The sequence below is a fragment of the Thunnus thynnus genome, chromosome 10 (genome assembly GCF_963924715.1).
Source record: "Thunnus thynnus chromosome 10, fThuThy2.1, whole genome shotgun sequence".
Taxonomy (NCBI): domain Eukaryota; kingdom Metazoa; phylum Chordata; class Actinopteri; order Scombriformes; family Scombridae; genus Thunnus; species Thunnus thynnus.
The window spans coordinates 16,049,470-16,072,604 of NC_089526.1; the positions used below are offsets into that span (position 1 = coordinate 16,049,470).

Consider the following 23,135-nt stretch of genomic DNA (forward strand, 5'->3'; position numbering starts at 1 on the left):
TTTCAATAAATGTTCAAATGAGGATTCACAAGGATTTATTGTCATATACACACTGACACAGCAGATGGCAACACTGACGGCAGTGAAATTTGGCTTCTTCCAGCTCAAGTTCCAATTAGAGTATGAAAGGAGACAGAAATATAATAAAATGATCCAATATTTCACCAAAAATCAGATAAGAGAAAAATTCCAAGAACTGAGAACAGATTTGTTTTTTCTTCTTTCCTCTCCCATTAATCATCTCACGACCCCTCAGATATCTCTGGTGACCCTTTAGAAGGGCCTGACCCCTAGGCTGGGAACCACTGGACTAAAGTATTTAACTGTATTTAAGTAGTTAAAACTAGCTCCACCTCCAGCAGCTCCAGCAGTAACATGCTGCTCTAACACTGATGCTGCAGTATTAATAATCTAATGATGTCATATATAATAACATATCAGTCAGAGGGACCAAACGTGTACTTTTACATATTTACTAGTCCATTTTACGGCTAATACTTATGTACTTTTACTTAAGTAGGAGTTTTTCATGTGAGACTTTTATTTGTAATGGAGTATTTTTCTATTGCTGTATTGGTACTTTTAATAAAGTAAAGGATCTGAATGCTTCCTCCACCACTGGTGACTATTACAAGCAAGTCACACAGTTTGAAACACAGTTCTGTATACTTTACAAATAGCCCAATATTTTAAAAATGTGAAATCCTATAGTTGATCAGTGCAATATACCCAATAACCTACTTCAGGGTTCCTAGTAGATCAAATTAGAACAAAATCGAAATTAAGATGACGATAATAGTTTACAGAAGGGATTTTTCATTTGGAAAACTACAGGCAGACATGATCTTTCGGTAGCTAAGGAGTAAAAACAAAACTTAACTTGTTCGCATGTGGTATTTATTTAAGGTAAATTCATTGCTAAAGTTTTTGGCTTGCAATCTGGGATTTCTACATTTGCGTAATCCGCAGTGAATAGGCCAGGTGCAAAACAGGGTCACACACACTAACCACACACACACAAACACACACACAAACACACACACATCCGCGGCCAGATGACGTTGCCATTTGTTCGCGGAAGTGGCTTCTGTCGTGACCGTGGAGGGGGGAGGCAGGGGGAGGAGGAAGGGAAGGAAAGGGAGAGGAAAGAAGAAGTTTAGACACATCTCTTTATGAAGTTAACTTAAACTGTAAGGCGGCGGGCGGACAAAAAAAAACATCGACACTCTCTCACGTTAGGTGAAATTTAAGCTGAACTTTGTACAGTTACAGCTTGGTGGGCAGGGGGAGCAACTCGACGGAAAGGGAGGAAGAGAGCTGGTAAGTTTTGCTCGTCAAAGTTGACCACACTTTTTTGGACTGTGCGTGCTGTGCGTCAGTGTCTACCACCGTCGGTGTACATATCAAAACTTTGAGGAAATGTTTGACCCACTCTCTTAGTGGTGTCCGTTGGGAAGCATCGTTCTGCCTTTGTATAGCCGTGTTATTAGGCTATATTTGGACGATACAGAGTAGCCTGCCGGGTGATTAAGGGGAACAGTGTTCCCCTTAACAGTGTTCCCCTTAATCACACACTAGCTTAACTTGTATTCGCCTTCGCGCTGTCAAAGAAGTTAGGTTATTTGAGTTTAGAGTTTCAGTAGCTTCCAGTTAAGCCACACTGAAGAATTACAGTCACTGTGAAGCACTATAGTTTAGTTCAAAATAGGCAATGATGAGAAGTCAACTGAGTGGCCCCAAGCTTGTGTCTTTTCAGCAAATGAATACATAAAAGATCACTGAAATGCCTTTTGGTTATATTCTATATTAGACGCAGCAATACTCTCAAATTGAGTTAGAGCTGAAATGATTAGTTGATTAATCATTTAGTTGATCTACAGAAAATTAATCTGCTGCTACTTTGGTAGTCAATTCATTGTGTGCGACACTTGTCATGCAAAACTGGCAGACGTCTTCTGGTCCCACCTTCTGGCATTTTCAGCTTGTCTTTTTCTGATATGATACTACCCTAAACGTCTTTGTGTCTTGGACTGTTTGTGGGACTAAACAAGCAATTGCTTTAAAAGAATTGTGATGGATACACTGTTCTATTGCATTTTATGAACAAAATATGCATTTTATGAACAACATATAGATTAATTGAGGAAATAGTTGGCAGATTAATCTCTAAATTTGCAGCCATAAATTAAGTGTTTGAGTCTAAAATCTGTACTAAAATGGTCCTGGTAGTCTCGAGAGTTGAGCTGAAACTCTTCAGGTTGTAGTGAGTTGTCAGTGAGATAAGCCATAGAACCTATCACAGCATGCACGCTCAAATCTGCTCAGTCACACAGTAAACTGGCGATTATGGTCCACTATTTCCTCTGTGTCAAGCGTATCCATGGAGACCTATCAGCAAAACACACCCAAGATGTGTTTAATCAGGGTCACTGTGACAGAGTGAAAGTTCACCATGAAGGAGTGAAGGACAGACAGACTATTATGGACACAGACTCAAGGGTATGTGGGATGATTGAGGCGACTGAAAGCAGTAGGTTCGGTTCTCTTATCAGGGTCAGCCACACCGCTCAGGCCAGCAGCCCCTGACATGATATATGGCGAAGTTATCTCCGCTGATGAAATGGAAGGGGAAGAGAGGGTCCAATCAACACCTGATCCAAAAAATGGTAGATTCAGACATGTCAGGAGCCAGTCAAACAAGACCCGTGCACGCACACACACACACACAAACAAGGACAAAAACAACACAAACAGAGGGACAGTCCAAGACACAATCTGTCAGTCAAAGCGGAGCATCTCAGCCACTCTATCACAGCATTGGCACAATCCAAAATCCGCTCGATTAAAATTGGATCTGTCCAATTCTGCTCAAACCAAATCAATCAGCAGTGAAAGCTGAGGTCCTGATTGACGGGCCAGCGTGACACCTGTGATTGTTACAGCTTCACTTTGACAGGTGTGCATGCTCGTGCACGCAGACATACACACAGTCACTCTAATAAGCTTTGATTTTATTTTATTTTTGTAAGTAGTGAATGCTAGTGCTGAAATTAGCCTCAAATTAGTGCTACTTGAAACTTTGACATTGATGAAACACAGTGGTGAGGAACTAAGCTGTGGTAAACATGTTAAGACTGTAAATCTCCACATCAACAGGCCATAATGCAATTTTGTGTGCGTGTCTCTCCGTGTGAGGATGTTTGTCTGTGTCTGACGTGTTTGTGTTTGTGAGACTTTTGTCTGTCGGTGTTGGTTTTATTTGCTTGTGTGTTTCCATCTGGTGTGTATGTGTCCTGGTAACAAACTGTATGAGTTTGTTTTTGAGGTCATAGCATGTGGTTGTCCGTCTCTACCTCTACACAATGGGACTGAGCCTCAGCTGTGTTTCCTCCTGCGCTGCTCAGTCGAGTGCAACATGCTCAATGTTCACTACATTGTGTCAACCACAATTTGATTATAATCTTTTTTCCTGTGTGATGTGTAAAATAAGTGAGTGCAGCTTGAGTGTTATTTACATAAACAGGACTGTACTCACACAGTTGATTGATACGGCGCTATTGCCTTTTGACACGTGCATTAGTATGATTCTCTTGTGCAATGTACGTTATGAGGCTTTATCATGGCCAATATCTCTTTATGCAGATAGCTGAGATTGCATAGTCACCTCCTTTTGCAGGCTTCTCCACTTTTCTTGGTTATGCGTTTGGGTGTGAGATTGAAGTTGCTCCTCTGGCAAGCAGGGTCACTTTAGGTGGACAGGTCTGGAGCAGGTTAAATTCTCATTTCCTGGTTAGTCCTTGGCTTTTATCACCAGTTTAAAGCTCTAGATTGTTCCCTGTAGTGATTTCTGGGAATAATAAATCACCCATAAGATAATTAACACGCCCAAGACTGCTTGGCAGATGCAGAGCATTGCAACAGTTTTAAGAGGAGAAAAGCACTTTAATATAATGCTTCACTTAAAATTGGACAAAAATCAGTTAAAGTGATAAAAATCGATGTTGTCATTTGAGCAGCTGAAAAAACATTGACTTGGAAACATTTTTGCTAAAACAAAATGATTCTGCATGATGTACTTATATCAGATAACACAACCTAAATAGTTGAAGCAGTACGGTTATACAGTAAAAAAAACTATTGAATCAACTATTAGATGGATTGAAATGTGTTTGCAGAGCAGGGACTTGGAAATACTTGTGCCTCTCACCTATTTTTACAGCTGAAATGTTATATTCTTTCATGACAGATGTCTCCTCATGCAGGAACAGGTCTTGAGTTTATGTTCACCTCAACTTGTTAACAAAGATTCTGGTTAAGTAGACAAGGAAGATGTATTATTTAAATTTGGTGTCATTGCAATACCTGAGTTTTGCTATTTTAAGGAATATAAACTTTTTTTCCAACACTTTTTTATTCAATTAACCTCTCACACTCTTCTCTTCCTCAAGCACGACAGCATTTAATGTAGTCTTACTGTAAACCAATCAGCCAAACAAGAACTTGAACTACAGCTGTATAAAATTGGCAAAGTCATGACTTCATCCAAGAAATACCTGATCAACGAATATGTAAACAAAACCTGATAAAGCATTTCAAACATTTGGCACTTGACATTTATTGAAACTCGAGGCAAGCACGTTTTAGTATTTGAAGTATTTAGGGTAGTTAGGTGGACTGGGAACTTAGGTGAAGAAATAACACTGTTTATGAAAAAAACGACAGTTGAAACTAGGGGGAAGTTGAGGCAGAGAGTGACAGAGGGAAGGGAATGATGGAAGGAGTGTGGTTAGAGGGGGTTGGTGGAGGGGGTTGGCACAACCCAAAATAGCCAGCTCACATGTTTGCTGTGTGCGTGGTGAGCCATGAAACCAGCAGAAAGGCCTCCTGCTGAATGCCTTGCTAATCTAATGTTCACTCCCACCACTAATTTTTGAAAATTTGATTGCCATTTGGCTGTCCGCATATACGTGTGTGTCTGCACGTCTCTGCCAATCGGAGAGGCTTTGCCTTGTTCAGTCACGCTCCCTCCCACTATTCCCTCTGAGCTCATCATCTTCATCATCATCATCTTTGTCTTACTTGTCTCCATAATTTGAACTGATGTTAGACAGGGTTTAGCAGTCACTAGGCCCGTTTACTCATCCGTGCTCGTTTTTTTTTGGCCTAGTGTGAGTGAGGCGGGTCAAATCAGATTACATACGTACACACACACACTCTCACACTCACACTCACACTCACACATACAATATAAGAGCAGACAGCAGATGTGGCCCTGCAGCGTGTGCATTAGATCCAGAGCTCTGTCTCGGTCCGTCTGACTGTTTCATCTAATAAATACTGAGCTGTAGCTTCCACACAGTGTTATTCCATCCACTGCATGCTTAGCAACAAACTCGCGTTTGGGCAAGCTGAGACACAAACATCCTACACATGCGGTCCTTTCAGTTAATTCCTTTCATTCCAAAGTGTGTGTTTCAACATGCACACTGGATTATTGCTTTTCTCTTTTTCACTCTTGCTCTTTCTTGCTCTGACTCTCTGTTACTTTCTCAACCTCACTCTGTCTCTGTCTAATGTCAATGTTGTGTCTCTCTGTGCTTGATCAACCGGGCCATTTATATCAAGGAAGGTCCCATGACCCTCTCCACAGCTGATCCAGGGAGCAATGCATGCTGGGAGTCAAGAAGCTGCAAGGGCGGCATTGGAGCACGCTGTGATTGGCTCCTTGAGGATTTTTTGTGTGTGTTTGTGTGTGTGTGTATTGTGTGCTGATGTGCACTTTGGTGTTTTTAGGGCTACAGACTCACAGGCAGCCTGTGTTGGCCAATGGAATATGTGGTAAGACATTCAAATGATACAACCACCTAATCGAAAACACACCGTGACACGGTGGCAAAGGGGTTGCTTCTTCAAACCACAATGTAATGTTAATAAAAAGGTCAAACCTCTCATGTCTGATATGTAAATCGGTTGTAGCAGTGGCATTTTAACATGACTGAGAGCTTTAAAGGACAGATTAAAGTAGGTAAACTCTCCTAGAAATAATCATTTGGCCCACTTCTCTTAATGAGGGTTAAAAACTGATCTTGTGATTAATAGATTGATGTAAATTTAGGGCTGCATGATTAATCGTCATTTCATCATCAACCATTTTTCTTTATTTTCAATGTGTTGCAATTCAACTTCATTCTAGTGTAATTTTATTATAGTTTGAGACTTTGAATTGAAAAAGAGGAGCTTTGTTTGAACCATTAAGATTGGCTTCTCAGCAGCAGAAAACAGGGGCGTTATTCAACAGATTTTGAACCAAGTGCAGTCTCATAAGGAGCAATACTGTACGATACATCACATTGTTTCACCCCTTACAGTCATTTGAAAAAACAAACTATTTTTACTGTATGTTTGGCATCTTTGTCTCATTTAAAAGTTCTCCCTGGCAGCATGCAGTAAGTTTCAATATAGCTGGTATAGCAGTGTTCTACAATTATCTAAAACTGGCAACTGAAGTCATGCATGATTAATTGTGCAGCCCAATGTACATACATTCATTGTGGTTTGAGTGAGTTATAGTTAACTGCACTCAGAAGCCAGTGTATTACATAGAGCTAGCTAAAATGAATGCAGTCCAATACAACTGCCCTGCAATACACCCTACCTTTATAACGGTTTAAATGTTTTAGAGAGGTGCTGACTCAACTTTATGGTCATTTCGGAGGCTGTAGATTGTGATGCTGATGAATTGTATTGCATTATGGTCAAATACTGAGCATTATAAGCCTCATTAAAGAAGGCTGCCTTATTAGACTGCTTTCAATTAGGTAGGAGTACTTAATAAACTGGCTACTGAGTCTTTTGAATATCAATTCAGGGTAGCACAAGAAAAAACTCACACATTGAAACATATACAGTTTTAAAAAAACCACAAGATTATCTTCCTGTCAACCCCAAGCCACAGTGTGTCGTGTGTTTGACTGGTTATAGGCATGGTGCGGGCTTCAGGTGGAGGGTGGGGGCTGTCTTCGCCAATCATATCACTGTGTGGTGTAAGGTGACGGCTATCATCCTGACTGACACTGTAGTACTCTGCAGTTCTCTTGATTTTCATCCTTCACAGTCCCTGAGGGCACTAGACTAGACTACATGATCACAGTGTAGTGGTCAAACGTAGTACTGCAGGGACAATATGTTGGGGTGTCATTTGAGGACTCCTTGCTTTCCACTCTGTCGGTTCCTGTGCAACTGTATGGGTGGTTTCCTCCGCTTTCCGCAACACTGCCTTCTCTTTAGATGCGCTTGAATGTCGGGAGCAATCTTTGGGATCTCTGCTTTCTGTCTGCCTTTACAGAATCACTCAGTTGTTATTGTGCTTGCTTGGTAATAACCTGTCCTTTCTCCCTAGAGAGCTCTAGCCATGTAGTAACAAACGGAATATTTATTGTGTGAAAACCAGTCGATTTTCTCTCTCTTTTTTTTTAATCTGTCCACTTTCATCAAGGTTATATAGAGTGACCTTATATCACACTCTGCACAGCCCATAGAGGGAGGGTGAACATCGCCATCCACTCTCCTTCTCTCCCTCTTTCACTCTGTTTCTCAGGTTACCAAACATAAGGGAGGAGCCTTGAATAGCCAACATGGACCCCCCCCCCTCCCTACTTATACCCCCTCCTCCTTCTTTTCCTCCCTTATTCCACATCTCCATCTCCCCTTGGAGTGTGTGCATTAATGTGCAGGAGCGCAGCATCTTGCTGTGCATACACATGTACACTGCTTAACTGAGGCTGCAGAGAGGAGGTGGGGGGAAGGGGAGGAAACAGGAAGGAGGTAGGATGGGTGAAAAAGAGGTGGGGAGGGCAGAGGCAACAGCCCTGTGTGTGTGTATGAGATAGAGAGAGAGAGAGAGAGAGAGAGAGAGACGGTAAGAGAGAGAATGGGAGGCAGCATCACCCACCCAGACTGGGAGGAGGGGAGGACAGACAGCGTGCTCGTCCCTCACACAGAGGTGGAAGGAAAGTGGGAATGAGAGACAGACGTGAGGGGAGAAGAGGAGCACAATGAAGTAGTGCCATTGTCCATCCTGGCAGCTCTGCCATTTCACCATCTGCTGAGAGAGAGAGAAAGAGAGAGAGACAGAGGAGGAAAGAGAAGAGTAAAGGAGATGAGGCAGCCAAACAGAGGAGAGGATAGATGGAGAGGAGCTGCCGGCAGTGACTTTGTGAATTAATCGAGCGGAAGAGCGGCTCAGAGGAGAAGCACGTTTTTCAGGGAGTGGACGGACGGAGAGCCAGAAAGAGGAAGGAGAGGACGGATGACCGGACAGTCTGTGGCTGTTTAAACATTAATATGGTTCTCATGTGAATATGGAGCCCAGCTTTAGATGAATCACCATGGATTATCAACTGTATGCTTTTTAAACCAAAAAAAGGGAACTATTAATGTTTTACCATTCATTAAAAACTCTTTGGGAAATTGATTAGACTCACTTTATACAGGACAGTTCAAAATACTTTTTTTTTTCTTTTTTTTGAAATATAGACTCTCTTTGTGACTTATGATTTTCTATTCTCTATGAGCATAGGATCTACTCTGCAGGATGTTATACAATCATTATCTTTGTTAGCTGCTGCACAGAATATTCAGGTTGTTTTTATGCAAGTTTTTTAAACAACAGTGTTTTAGAAGTAAATGGTTATTGTAGTTGTGTTATTTCTACTGTTAGAAAATTAGAAAAAGTGATTGTTTTTCTTTGAAATAATATCAGACATAGTTGGAGTCAGTGCATGCAGCCGACATGGGATGTCAACATTGATTGGGTTTTATGGCTGGCGCGACGCCGGTTAAACTTTGATCATTTCCAGAAACCTATTGATCTTTCTAGGAGTCTGTAGTTTTTTTCTTCCTGTTAGATGAGAAAAAGATCTAATGTGAAGTCTTTGATGCGGCAACTAACTGCTGCCATGTGATTTTTGACAAAGCAGTTAGCTCTTTGTCTGAAGGTTTCCACCGTTGTCGGGACTTCTCGGTGTATATATCCTCCACAGGCATCTCTTTTTAATGTCTGTTGCCATAGCAACAGGCGGCAGCTGCAGACAGAACAAGATGTAAAGTTCTTTTATCCTTGTCTTATCTTTTAAAACTGGTGCTGCTCCATTTGGTAATTGTATATACTTAGTCGATAAGAAGCAGAAGACTGGGTTAGTCCATTACTGTGTGCAGTTTTTAGAGTTTCTTTCTTAGACGATTTTATTTTTTCTTTACCAGACGTTCTTTGTCTATGTGGAGCTCAGCAGTCTCCCAGAATCAGGGTTGTTTCAGGTCCTCTGTCTACCCCTCCTTATCCTGTCTTGTGTGAGTCAGCTTAGCCCTGTTTGTCCTGATCTCACCTTAATCAACAACAGCTACCATCTTCATCAGTCAAGCTGATGTGCCATTATCAGGAGTGACTTGATGAATTAGATTATGGTACTGGTTCCACTTGTACATATCACTCTGTGCAGCTGCTTGGCCCTCAGGCCACTAATCACTGATTATTAGGTGTGCTATGTTTGTGACAGCTAGTTCCTTTTACTGTCTGTGTAGGTGACTCAGGATTTCTCCTCATGTAGAGGGTCATCTCCTCTGCAGTCACCTGACCTACACTGTGTTCTGTGCACTAAAACATCCTCGGGCAGGACGAGAGTTAACTCTGCTTGTAGAGTGCACCCCTATATATGAGAACGCACCTGTGCTTTTCCTCTCTAGTGTTAATAAGTCCATTTATGTTGGATCTTTTGCCTTTTTTAGAGTGCTGATTCCCTCACTGGATTAATCTCTGGTTTTATTAGGGGTGTGATAGTCTGTTTTGTTTGTTCTGGTTTGATTATCCAAATACTGGGTGTCTTTTGTGACTTTTCCGGCCATACTTCTTTACAGCTTTCTGGAGATCATCCCAGCCAGCCTGGCAGTGCATGAGTGTGACTGGATCCTCCATGGTGCTTTTTGGCCAAGACCAGATGGATGACTAGCTAGAATTGCTAGACAATCCCTCCGTGGTGCTAGACTGGTGTAGGCGACTGTTCCTTTGCCATGCATCCAGCGCCCACTACAAGCTGGCGCGCTGTACTTCAGACACAGTTAAGTTCTGAAATGTTAGCGTGTGGAAAAATCAGCTTTTTCACTTGGCGTCACTGAAACATTGGTGCCAAATTCACAACCTTGTGTAAGTGATCTAGGCAAGGTGTTTGCAAACCTTTCTCTCCTTTGAGGGAGTAAAGGTCAAGAGATTGTAAATATAACTAGTGCCTCAACAGCACTGAGGTGTAGGCCGGCTAGCCAGCTTGCTGCAGGACTGTAGGTGTAGCCTTGCCTCTTATTGAGGTCAAACCGCTGCAGACAGTTTTGTGTGTTTGGCATTTGGTTGTGAGAGACTGTTAATGTAAACAGACTGTTGTTTTCCTTTGAGGTTGGACTATGCAGAATATGAGGTATAATGTGGTGTCTGTGCAGTAGTTAGTAATAGAACTGAGAGCTGACCCGCTGCTTGATAAGCCCAACCTTAGATAAGGAAGCAGTTCCAGAATATAACACTTGGCTTGTTCATATCACACGAGACTGTGTCAACACTCTTCTCTCAGGTAACTGACTATAATCTGGGCTTGCTGTTTGAACTAGGTAGTAATAAAGTATCAGGGCGAGAGCAGTCGGGCACAGAGAGGTCAGTATAACAACAGAGAGCAGTTTTAATCGAGCATTTCAAGTTGGGCGAGAGAGTTCACGTTGAGCTCTGATGAGCCTCCAGCACCATTCAGGGAACCCTGGGTTGGGAGTTCAAATCAGCCCAATCAGTTCTCATTACCATCACAACAAGCCCACCGGTAGTCGTCATCAGCCAGTGACCTACATTCTCCAGTGTTACATCACCACCGTGCTACTGCAGTGTGTGTCACTGTACCAGACACAGACAACATCTCAGACTCAACATACCACTTTCTAATGGTGCTCCAGAAAAAAAAACATCCTAACCTAGGTGGCCAGTATTAGGGAACACTCATGAACCGAGGCAGCCTCACTTGTTTTAGCCATATCAGGAACTTCAGTCAGGAACGGGCCCAACTCTGCCGGCCCAGTCTTAAGTACTAACTTTTTTGGTTCTCTTTTCTACTGGTGTCTAAATAGGTGACCATGCCTAGCCTCTAGCCATCCCTAATCTTGAGGTAAGAGAGGCAGAAAGACAGGGCTCACCATTAATATATTAGACAGAGGGACTGTTAAACAGGACAGCCTGGAGAACGGGCGAGCAGACGAGGGAGGGGGCGAGGGGGAGCGAGAGATCATCTGGAAGAGGAGAGAGGAAGTGGTGGCGCGGGAGAGGGCGGAGGCGTTAGAGAGACAGAGGTTGGCGGAGTATATTGTGTGGAGGAAGAGAGAGGGCTTCCAGGAGAAGAGAGGAGACAGAGAGAAGGGAGAAAAGAGTGCAGAGAGAGGGAAGGAGGCCGGGCAAGAAGTAATCTGGAAGAAAAGAGAAGAAGAAGAGGAAGAAGCGGGGAGAGAGAGAGTGAGGGCCATTCAGAGAGGACATGAAACCATTTGGAGGAAGAGAGAGAGGGAGTAAAAGAAGAATTGAAAGATCTGAGAAAACGATGCACCTGAAAAGTAGATGTTGAAGGAAGCGTGCTGAGTTGGAGACTAGCCATACATACATTAGTAAGCCTCCTCTCTCTTCTTAAGCAGTTTTTGGGCTTCATTGAGCTCTGCAGGTGCTTGCTGTAGTATCGACCTATTGGAGCTGTGTATTGTGTGTGTGTTGCTGCCGTGTTAGTGCACGCGTCCCCCTTGCGATCCCCTCGTTGGCTGCTAATAGGATTTTTATGGGCCTGTGTCAAGCAGGATAGAGCTGCCGAGGGGAGGTGCTTCACACATGCACACATGTGCGTACACCAACACACACATACAGACGCAATTTAAGAAGCTGCCTCACGCGTGTGTAAACACACCACGTACAAGTGCGCACCCCTCAGAGCAGTAACACACACTTGCGAGGGGCCGTTGAGAGACAATCACTTGTGTTGATTCTCCATGGTGCTGGCGACAGCTGGATAACTGGCCTTCACTGAGAGGCTATTAAGTTGGGACAAGATACTCACAGATATTGTTTTACATTATGGCAAAAACACTACTCAAAGATGAACTCTTAGAGCATGTCATCATCAGTCTCTGGGAACACAATGAACATTGAAGTAGATTTAAAAAGTGAACTGATGACAACATGATCTACACTGGTGCACTATATACAAACTTTTTTCATCTGCATTCTACCATTAACTGGGACACCCCACTTTTCCTCTTCGCCTTCTCTCATTCTGCTTTCCTTGTGGATAAAGCCGTTTTTAAAGCAGTTTCGTTTTGGCTGCCTGGTAACGAGTGGAGGACAGACAACCAGACAGATGGATGCAGCTCTTATGCTGAGGGAGACAGACAGATGGCTGTGTGTCCTTTCAGAGAGAAACTGTGAATACTGAAACAAAGAGACTTTGATTGAATCACTAGAGCCTGTGTGGACTTGCGCGGATATAAAAACTGACACTGCAGATTCATTATGGAGCTTGTCCCAAAAACCAAGTACACCCACTTTCGGAGTGAATCGCTGAGCTCAACCGATGAAACAAACTCCAATCCTTCATCGTTCCCTCCCTCCAGTCCTGCCACCCCCCTCACTCCCTCCCCTGGTTTACCTTCTTCTCTCTCCTCCTCGTCTCTCACTCCCATCTTGCCCCCCTCTTCTCCCCGCCCGGCTGAGAACAGCCCCACCACCCTCTGCTCCTTCTTCCCCAGGATGGGATCCCTTCGTCTGGGTGTCTCTGCCACTCTTCTCCCAGGACTCAAGGCCTCAAGCAGGCCGCAGCAGCCTCAGGCCCCTGTTGAGTCCTCTGGGGACGACAGGAGCAGTTCTGGCTCCTCCCCTCCGCCTCACCACCCGGTTCCCCCTCTAACCGCTCCTTCTCCCCCTCCCCGACCTCCTCTACAGGACATGAACCGGCTGGGAGTGGCGTCCAGGAGGGCACGGGTGGAAGGAGGGCAGCTGGGAGGAGATGAGTGGACGCGCCATGGCTCCTTTGTCAACAAGCCCACCCGTGGCTGGCTGCACTCCGACAACGTGGTCAGCACCACCGGTGTTTCCTACACTGTACGGGTAAGTGACTGGCACACACTCACTAACCCTTAACTTAAAATATATAATTACAAATCTTTCTCTCAACTTCCAAGTCAGTTTCTCTCTCTACAAACAGCCTTCTTTTACATGCTTTCAGAATCTAACACAGAAATGAGGAAAGGACTCTGTTGCTTTCTTCCTCTGTTGCCCATATTGTGTTCCGTCTGTCCAATGGGACTGCAATGTAGGAAATGTCGGATGCTAATGTGTGGCCTTCCTGTTTCCTGTGTAGTACATGGGTTGCGTGGAGGTGCTGCAGTCCATGCGAGCGTTGGACTTCAACACCAGAACTCAGGTCACCAGGTGAGACCACGCACTGCTCATCTGCTGCTGGCTTACAGTTTTTCTCTGAACTCATTTCTCGTTTGTACATGTGGGGGCGAGAAGGTAAAAGTGTGGTTAGATTTTCAGAAATGTTGGCCACATACACTCACATGCACCACTCGCCTCACGTACATTTCTTTGTTTGCTCGTTTTCTGTGCCGTTTCCTTTCTCATTTGCTTGCTTGCTTGTTTCTTGCTGTGTTAATGCCTGACTGTGTCTGCGCCCATATGTGCGCGTGTGTGTGTGTGTGTGTGTGTGTGTGTGTGTGTGTGTGTGTGTGTGTATATATGCATGTCTGCTGCTCTCTCAGCCCCTAAATTAGAATGTTCTGGAATCCTGGTGGTTTCCTTCTGGTTTCCTTAGTGATTTTTGTCTCTGTGGCAAGGACGAATCCAGTTGCCAGGGACGATAAATTCAATCACCCATTGCTAGACTTCATTTAATCCACATAATTGTGAATACAGGAAGGTGTGAGGGTTAATGACGTGCTGTTGCAACACTTGTATGTTGGTAATGTTTCAGGGAGGCTATCTCGGTGGTGTGCGAGGCAGTGCCCGGAGCAAAAGGAGCACAGCGCAGGAGAAAGGTACACAGCACGCACACCAGCACACACCCTTACAGGACATTATTTATTTATACGGCTTAAGTGGGCGGCAGTGGTAAAGGGTTTTCTGGATGAGAGCTAGATTTAGCGTGATTGTCCACTCTGTGGTCAGTTGGCTATTCAGATCCTCACACACTCTCTCACGCACGCATACACACATCTTGATTTAGGCTGATTGTACACTTCTGTGGTTAGCGGGCTACTCGCAGGTAATTACCAATCACTCTCTGGTCTCTCTCTCTCCTTCCTTCTTGTCACAAGGGAGGCTGGAGAGGTGGAGTGGTAGGTTGCACGGAGCCAGTTTTAGGCCAAAGAAGCACTAAGGATTAGCAGTCATGGCTGCCAGTCTGCTGCTTCAAAGACTGTGTCTCTGTGCACAGTATTCCTGTAAAACTAAAAACATCCACCCAAACAGTCCATAAAACAGGTGGCTAAATCCAGCAGCGCACTCCCATAGCAGGGTTTGACCAAGGAATGTCTGGCAATGCAGCACACCAGGCAAAATACAGTTAAACTAAAATATGTTAAACTAGACTAGTCTCTCTAATTTGGCTGGACTGAGGTTAATATGGCTGAGCATGTGCATCCTGTCCTGATGCAGCATACTCCAATTATTTTGAAGCAGATATGGATGAAAGCCATGAGAACAGGAGGAGGATTGGGATAAACGGGCTGGCACAGTACTGCTGGCGTGGTCCGTGTGATGCTCATGGTCAAGCCTACAGTATGTGAACTGTCCTGTCTACTCACCATTGGTCACAGTTGGCCTTGTAGACAGGATCACTTTCACAATTGCAGCTGTTCTCTCACTCCCACACACACAGGCATTTCCACACATACACCCACAGGCTCATGCACAGGCATGGAGCACTCAGTAGACTATTGTGCCCTGTTGAAGTTAAAAAAAAAAAAAAAAAAAGCCCTGTAGTTTTCCGTTTCTGCACCTTGTTTGTTTACTACTCTTAGACCGCATCCCTCTCCTCCACAGCCTTCGTCTCGCTGTCTGACGTCTATTCTGGGGAAGAGTAACCTACAGTTTGCTGGCATGACAATCAGCCTCACCATTTCGACCAGCAGCCTCAACCTGCTGGCCGCCGACTGCAAACAGGTGAGACAGGAACCAGTTTCAGAGAAAATCTTATGGTGTTTGCTAGATTTTTCCCTGATAGCCAGACATTTGGTTGTGAGTCAGAGATACATCTGATTGTTACAGCTCTCTGTTGTTGCCAGAGGATTGTCTGGTACCTAGAGTGCTCTTAGTCTGTACAGTTTACTGAAGGACAGTAAACCCAGAGATTTCTCTGTTTGAGGGATTTTGTGTGGTTTTAAGGATTCTACAGACTCAATTTTTAAAGACAAACTTAATAGAATTGTAAATGCTTTCATTTGTATTACACCTACTTCATTGTATATTCATTTGTCTTTGAAAGCCTGTGTCAATATCTAAACTGAATTATTGTTGTTATCTATTATTATGTCTACTAACCTGAATTACAGTATCTGCCCAGAGTTAGTTTTATGATCATTTCAGTGAATGTGTTTTGAAAAATACAAAAAAATGATGCCCACTCCTTTCACACACTAAGAAATTATGTAAACTGATTTTAGTGAAATGGTTGCACCTAAATAAAAATGTAGTTTAAAATTTTATTGTGGAACCAAGAAAATATCTTTTATCAACTACAAACTTACTTCTTATTTCTTGTGATTTGGTCATCAGCAAAGTCCGTGTTGTTACCTTTTGGGACATTCAGGGGATGCCAGGATAAATTTAGAGCCACTCCGGTTTGTTTGCCTCATTTACTCTGGATACTGCACAAATCCCTCTTAACCATCGTCTTCATTCCTGCATCGCCACAGGGCATCATGTGATCCTCCTCCTAGACCTCTAATGAGTTAATAGCTACTGAATGATGTTTGTTTCTTTGGGGAGATGGTATACAGTAGTGCAGCACATACACATTAACACGCAGCACAAAGAAACATGCCATGCAGCGCGTATACCCATTCACAAATACAGACCACACATTGTGCAGGGGAGCATTAGCAAGTGTTGATGCTGTTATTGATCCAACATGGACTGTTAAAAAGGTGTTCCATCCACTGGTCCCTACTTAGTTTTTATCTCTGCTGCAGTTGATGGCACTCAATGGAGGAAAAAGCACTTTTCTCAGTAATGATTCCACATTTGTCTCTCCATCCACATGCTTTCATCTCACTTCCCACATACTTCATGTCACCCACATTCTCTCTCTCTCTCTCGCTCACTCTCTCTCTCTCTCTTTCTCTCTCTCTCCCCCTCTCTCTCTCTGCCTTTTCCTTTCTTTCTTTTTCTCCACAGATAATCGCCAATCATCACATGCAGTCCATCTCCTTCGCTTCTGGTGGAGACCCAGTGAGTCACCCAACCCTCTCTCTCTCTCTCTCTCTCTCTCTCTCTCTCTCAGCCTGAATATCTCTCTGGCCTTTTTCCATCTTTCTTCAGCCTGCATATCCTTCCTTCCTGTCTTCTGTCATTGTCTATTCTTATAAATACCACTCACTCCATTGCTGCCTTGCCTGGTTTGCAGTCCTTCTCTTCCAAGCTTGATCTCATTACTTCCTGTCATCTCTCTTTCAGCTCAGTGTATGTTTTTTAACTTCTGTTACGACTTAAAGACTGCAGCTTCTTCTCTCTTTCTTTTTTTCCTCTTCTCAGCCTTTCTATCCTAAACCTGCCCTTCATTTTTTCCTCCTATCGATTTTTCCCCTTCCCCTCCTCCCCTAACTGTCTTACCCTGTCTCCCTCAGGATACGGCTGAGTACGTAGCATATGTGGCCAAAGACCCAGTCAACCAGAGAGGTGAGCAGAAACAACAAAATGACACCTTAACTCAGACAACATCCGTCAATTCATAGACATTTAAAAAAAAAGTTGTATTTAAGTGATGCTGAATTTTCTCATTGTTCATTTCATAGAACTGATATAGATCTAAATATTGCTTTGTCAGTTCCTCCTTTTGTACATAAGTCACACATTTACTCTCTACATTCACTCTCAATACACAGAGAACCAGGTCTTGAGATTTCCCTTTCAGAAAATGCTGTAAATAAATCCGAACAAGCAATTTTTATTCAAATATAAATGAATCCTATTAAATAAATGAAATGGCTCTATTCATTTTTTATTCCCTCTCAAATCAGGATACACGGCCCACTTGAGCTAAGACATTACAGACCCAGTGTGCAGAGCAGGGGAAGAAACAGTACATTTACCACTAAATAGGCATAAGAAGTAACAGAACTGTTTGAATGTTTTGGCAGGATCTACTTTTTTCATGCTTATGCACTAAATATGCGGACATGCGGCTTGATTTTCCATGTAATGGAGGAAAAAAAGCACAATTTATTGGTTTTGCACTCACAGAGCGAATCTATGAGCTTATATCGTGTACATTAAGGATCTAGCAATATTAAACAACGCTTTAGATATAATTCAACATGTTCTAAATGGAGGTGACATACACTCACACGTCTTGTGTCATGACTGTACTATTACTGAAAATGCACATATTTTTCTACTGTGCTTGCATATATTTGTCTAGCTCAGTGCATATTTCATTTGAGAACATGTTGCTGCAGTTATCCTATTAGTCATTTGTTCCTCCTCTCTTGCAGCATGTCATATCTTGGAGTGTTCAGAGGGTTTAGCCCAGGAAGTCATCAGCACCATCGGCCAGGCCTTTGAACTGCGTTTTAAACAGTACCTGAAGAACCCCCCCAAACTTGTCACACCTCATGACAGGTAAAACTATGCATGTCTCCACTCACATGAGCCCAAAACATGAGTTACTGTTTGTATTTCGTCCCCTCTAACATTTCTCTCACCACTGCTCTCCAGAATGGCGCCATTTGATGGCTCTGCATGGGAGGAGGAAGATGATGAGGCTGCCCCACCTCCTGATGTCCCTTACTATAATAATTTCCCTGGAAAACAGCCTCCCCCTGGTGGACTTGTTGACATGAGGACCCGCCCAGGAGCCACACTGGTGAGACAGTGCACGTAATCACACCAGGAAGAGGAGATTTACTTATACACATGATTCAACACATCCAGACACTGGTGGTTACACAGTTAAGAGATCAGATCAGATTAAGAGCTCAGTAAATTATCAGGAAACTGTAACTCAGCTGGAATTGCGCAAATCACGACTGACCTTCCGAACCCTTTTAACTGGCCAGACTCAACCTTTGCCGGAACAGAGGGAAATTATTTTTGTAGACATACTTGTGTGTGTGTGTGTGTGGCAGTGACTCATTATTTGTTTATATGCTTCTGTTTTTGCAGCCTTACGGACAGTCAGGTCAGAATGACATTCACAAGCATCCTCTGCCGCCTCTGCCAGGTGATCTGTCTCTACTCAATTGTCTGCTTCTCTCTCTATCTGTCATTCACTGTTAATCAGGAGGAAGGGATGAACCAAACTTATCATTTAGACACAAAATGGAGAGATTAAGTAACTTGTTTTGTTGGAAGTAATAGCAGCAATAAATTTTCAAATTTCTATTTATACATTGGTTTGTGTAACAAAATGAAAACGAGTCCTTGAGGACAGTACCACAATACAAAAATCTAGGACATTTTTCAACCCTGTTATGTCATTTTCCCCATCTCTTGTGTTTCTTGTCTTGACTTGTCATAGCTGGTTAAAATACCAGCTTTTTAGGAAATTTAAGGGTGTGCCAAGATTACTGATATCTGTTTGTTTGTTTGCTTTCAGTGGGTGCCAAAGATGGGGGACGGGAACTGTTTGATGACCCTTCATATGTCAATGTGGATAAACCCCGACCCCCAGTTGCAGCCAATGGAAACGCTCACAGAGATGCTTTTGACATGAGTAAGTGCCCCAACTTTGGTGGGAATGTCATTAATTAGGGGAACTATCAACTAAAAAAAACACTGACTAACTTTCCAGGAAACTGAGTCACTTGAAAAAATAATAACTGTAACTAAAATACCAGTAATTAAAATGTGCTGTTTTCACCATGAGGAGAGAAAAAGGGTTAATCATTGTCTAGCACTTGCTCTTGTTGAGCAGAGTAAATGTACTGTACGTTCTATATGATTGCCTAATTGAAGAATGGTTCTGCCCACAGAAGGCAGCCCTGGAGGAAGATAAGGGAATTAGAGTGGCTTTGTGCATTACAGGGGCATTTTATGTAACATGATTGGTTGAATGCGTAAAGCTTTTCACATTAAAGACGTCATCCACTATCAGTGTATAGCACACAACTGTCAGAGACTATGTGGTTCATTTTGACAATGTCCAATCATGTTTTGTTCTAATTAGGAATTCAGACAATAGTAAATAACAAAACCTATATGAGCATGCATTTGAGGATTTCAACAGAGAAATACTATATTATATGTATACATTATGTGTTTTCTTTTTTTTTTTTAAAGAGCCATTCGATGATGCTCTGGGGGTTTCTGGGCATGGTGGCCCAAGCTCAATGACAGCAGCACCCCCTCTGGTGGAGCAGTTGCAGTGTGAGGCCTGGTTCCATGGTAGCTTAAGTCGCAGGGAAGCAGAGAGGCTGCTGACCCGCGATGGAGACTTCCTGGTGCGGGAGTCTGGGACTACGCCCGGGCAGTATGTCCTCACAGGACAGCAGGGGGGTCAGCCCAAACACCTGCTACTAGTCGACCCGGAAGGAGTGGTGAGTGAGATCATGAGGGAAAGAGAGATAACAAAGCGGGGGGAGAAGCATTTTTTTGTAGTTTTAACACCTGTTTGTATATGTGTAGGTAGTTAAATTTACCTCCATTTTTTTTTTTTTGTCTCTCAGGTTCGTACAAAAGACCATCGGTTTGAAAGTGTGAGTCACCTGATCAGTTACCACATGGACAACAGACTCCCCATCGTATCGGCCGGTAGCGAAGTGTGTCTGCAACAGCCAGTAGAGCGCAGGGTCTGACGTTAAACGCAAATGAAAATACTCCACCAAATATACACACACCCATACAGAAATGCAACACATCTGTCAAACACACCTTCATATGCTACAATACACAACGCAACACTACACTTAACACATATACACACACACACACACACATCCACAGGAATACATATGCACACCATCAAATCATAGCAAAGAAAGCCAAAAAATGAAAAAATCACCAGTTTCTCTGCAAAATCACTCACTTGCTGCTGTTGCCACATATTCCTGTCCTTTCTGAAAGCCAAACTGTGAACTGCAGTCCCTCCTCGACCCCACCAACCATCAGGCCATCCCATCCCTCCACAACGGAGAAGCACTGCTGCAATTTCTCAAACAGCCTACTGTGAACCAGGGAGGAGCCCTTTGCTTATTTCAGGACGGGGCAGAAAACAAATGCAATTTTTTTTAAAAGAAAAAAAAAAAAAACAACCTTAACATGCGATTATGAAAAAAAAAAAAAAAACATGAACTCTTTACTAATACTTGGAATCATGTACAAAAAATTGTGGAAATGAAGAGCGGAAAAGGGGCATCAATGGGACGTGCATTCGAGCATACGTCCTTAAATTAGGGGAAGTGATTTCCCTCCTCTGACTGTTGCTGGAGCATATTAGGCAAAACACAAACTGGAAGGCAATTGTTCTTTGATTCAGAGACTGAACCAGGCTCAAACATAAACTCTCCCTTCAGGTGTGACTGGAGCCCCTCAGTAGCAAACCTGACTTTGAGATCATTCTGCCTGGTGAATATGCATTAACTTGTTTGCTTCCAATCTAACCCGGAGGGCCAGCCTACCCCCAACCACTCCCCTTTTAAAGACTTTTGAACTTTGACCCCTGGAGTGATACCTGGTGATGAGAAAAGCCTGTATGCAAACCTGGGACTGCTATGCCAATGACCATCATTTATGTTCTCCTTCTCCTTCTTCTTTTTTTTTTTTTAACGCAGGTTTCTGTAGTTAATCTTTGGACTCATTACTTATCGGACATTATGAGTTCAGGAGGGTCTATACAGCTGTATCTCCCTAATCCCTCTGCAAACACAGATACACATACACCTTGACACCACACAGTCTGCACCACCTGTCATGCCAAAGAACATGAACTTGGTTGCTAACAGCAGAGGAAACCATGCCGATTATCAACAGTTACCATCTTGTGTGCATTGGGAGGTAGTTTTAGATAAAAGGAAACTTTTATTACAAATGGGTCTGTTTTAGAGGGGAGAAAAATCTTTTGTTATTGTGCCTGAACACATCATCAAAAAGGAGATTTCAAAGTAAACTCTGTAATGATGTCACCCACAAACACAATAACTAGTACATTGTGAGAAGCATAGACCAAATCATTTGGACCTATCGCTTTTCTTTAGTATGTGTTTGCATTGACAATCTATGGGCCATATCTACTTATTAGATATTTTGACGGAAAGTAAACAAGCGTAATTAAAGGAGTTCCCCTTTAAACAGTGGCCAATGAGAAATGTTGAACAGTCTAAGCAATGAATTTCCCTCTGCAAAAAATGATGCAAAGTGCATCGCAGTGACTGGTTAAGTAGTTTTAGTGTATTTGTGATGTTGCTTTATTCTTAATCACTTGAGGGAATAATGTCCTTTTCTAAAACCTTGAATCAAATGAAGTGGGTTGGGGGGGCGGGCAACTGAACATAAAGATATAAGTGTTTTTGGAGGATTGCTATTAACTATAAGATGTTAAGCCAAATGTTGCTCCTCCATGTACTGTTTTCACAAATGTTTGAGGACATGGAGGGAGAAGCTCACACTATCGTTTCCTCTTCCTCCTCCCTCAGTTCATGATGTTGTTTTTTTAATATCTTTTTGATCGTGCCTTGTTTCTTCAATGCAGTCACGTCACTTCAATGCAGTCACCTTATGTACTTAATTCAAATGTAGTCAGCTACAGGAGAATCCTACACAAGCCTCTCAGTTAAACAAAGACTCTGCAAAAATGACACTCCAATCAACACACACAAACAGATCCAGTGATGGCAATCTCCTCTGATGCACATTCTTGCATTCAGCTTAGAGTCACAGATACTTGATGTCACCATTGGGCAGGATATTAACCATGTGTTTGCCATCTGTAAATAACATCAATTTTTTTGACTGGTAAGCTTAGTATCTGAATCCTTCTTTTCATGGTTGTATATTTAAAGACTTATTTGATAAGTGATACAGAGAGGACACCACAGCACTGAGGTAGCTTTTACAGTCAGTTTGTGAGATTGAGGCCAAACTCTAGATATATGAGAAGGGATCTTTCAAGCTAAAGCTTAACTGTCAACTAGTTCTCACACCCTGAAGTGGGCTCATATGTAATCTAACATCCACAAAAACACATAGCAGAGTGGCAGCTGGGTTAGTCAGACACTCACACCCTGGCTGTTCAGGTGTTTGTAGGTCAGAGATAGGAAAAGCAGAGCTTTAAGATCTGCCATTACTGTGTGTGCCTGCGTGTGTGTGTGCCTGTGTGTGTGTGTGTGCCTGTGCCTGTGTGTGTGTGTGTGCCTGTGTGTGTGTGTGTGCCTGTGTGTGTGTGTGCGTGTGTGTGTGCGCTGAGACAAACCCACCTGACCCTCTGCATCATTAGTGAACCGTTCCTGTGTTATCATAGTTCATCACAGTTGCCTTTGTTGCATGAAAATCCTTTCAAAAAAATGTGTTTGTTTGGTGGTGGTGATATTGTGGATGATGTTGTACTTTTGAATTTGTGTTTTTAAAAGCCAAAGGTTACTTTCAAACTGCGTGCACAGATATTGATTTATACTTTATATGTTTCTGTTTTAATACTTGTTTTTTGTTTTTAGGGAAACATGTCTGTTTACACCTGTATCTGAAAATATAGATTGCATATATAAATACATATATCATTCATCTCTCTTTGAGTTTGGCTTTTGATATGATAATTGTGCTTTATTACCTTGTTGGGTTTTTTTTTTTTTACCATCAAAGTTAATCAAGCAAAGTGGTTTTAAAACAAACAAAGCGCAAACTGCTAGAAGGTATGATCAAC

The 23,135-nt window shown here is 42.8% G+C and overlaps 1 protein-coding gene across 3 annotated transcripts; it reads left to right on the forward strand.

Annotated features, from left to right (window-relative positions):
• The first annotated feature begins 1,092 nt into the window (after positions 1 to 1,092).
• shc1 (SHC (Src homology 2 domain containing) transforming protein 1) lies at positions 1,093 to 23,007 on the forward strand. Of its 3 annotated transcripts, XM_067601457.1 has the most exons (14): positions 1,093 to 1,320; positions 5,794 to 5,838; positions 13,004 to 13,168; positions 13,422 to 13,492; positions 14,037 to 14,100; positions 15,107 to 15,226; positions 16,460 to 16,513; positions 16,909 to 16,960; positions 17,776 to 17,902; positions 17,999 to 18,146; positions 18,446 to 18,503; positions 18,879 to 18,995; positions 19,562 to 19,818; positions 19,948 to 23,007. In XM_067601457.1, the coding sequence occupies exons 2-14, from the start codon at positions 5,827 to 5,829 to the stop codon at positions 20,074 to 20,076; spliced, it is 1,374 nt and encodes a 457-aa protein (XP_067457558.1). In that variant the 5' UTR covers positions 1,093 to 1,320; positions 5,794 to 5,826; the 3' UTR covers positions 20,077 to 23,007. The 3 variants fall into 3 exon arrangements, with proteins under 3 accessions (XP_067457558.1, XP_067457559.1, XP_067457557.1); XM_067601458.1 differs by lacking the exon at positions 5,794 to 5,838; XM_067601456.1 differs by lacking the exons at positions 1,093 to 1,320; positions 5,794 to 5,838 and having other exon boundaries at positions 9,913 to 13,168.
• The last annotated feature ends 128 nt before the right edge of the window (positions 23,008 to 23,135 follow it).

What these genes read in the sequence shown, in the direction of transcription:
- shc1 (XM_067601456.1), top strand. Translation starts at nt 12,575, where the DNA reads ATGGAGCTTGTCCCAAAAACCAAGTACACCCACTTTCGGAGTGAATCG. An exon ending in AGACCCAGTCAACCAGAGAG is followed by an intron (nt 16,961 to 17,775) that starts GTGAGCAGAAAC and finishes CCTCTCTTGCAG; the next exon opens with CATGTCATATCTTGGAGTGT. An exon ending in CTTGTCACACCTCATGACAG is followed by an intron (nt 17,903 to 17,998) that starts GTAAAACTATGC and finishes ACTGCTCTCCAG; the next exon opens with AATGGCGCCATTTGATGGCT.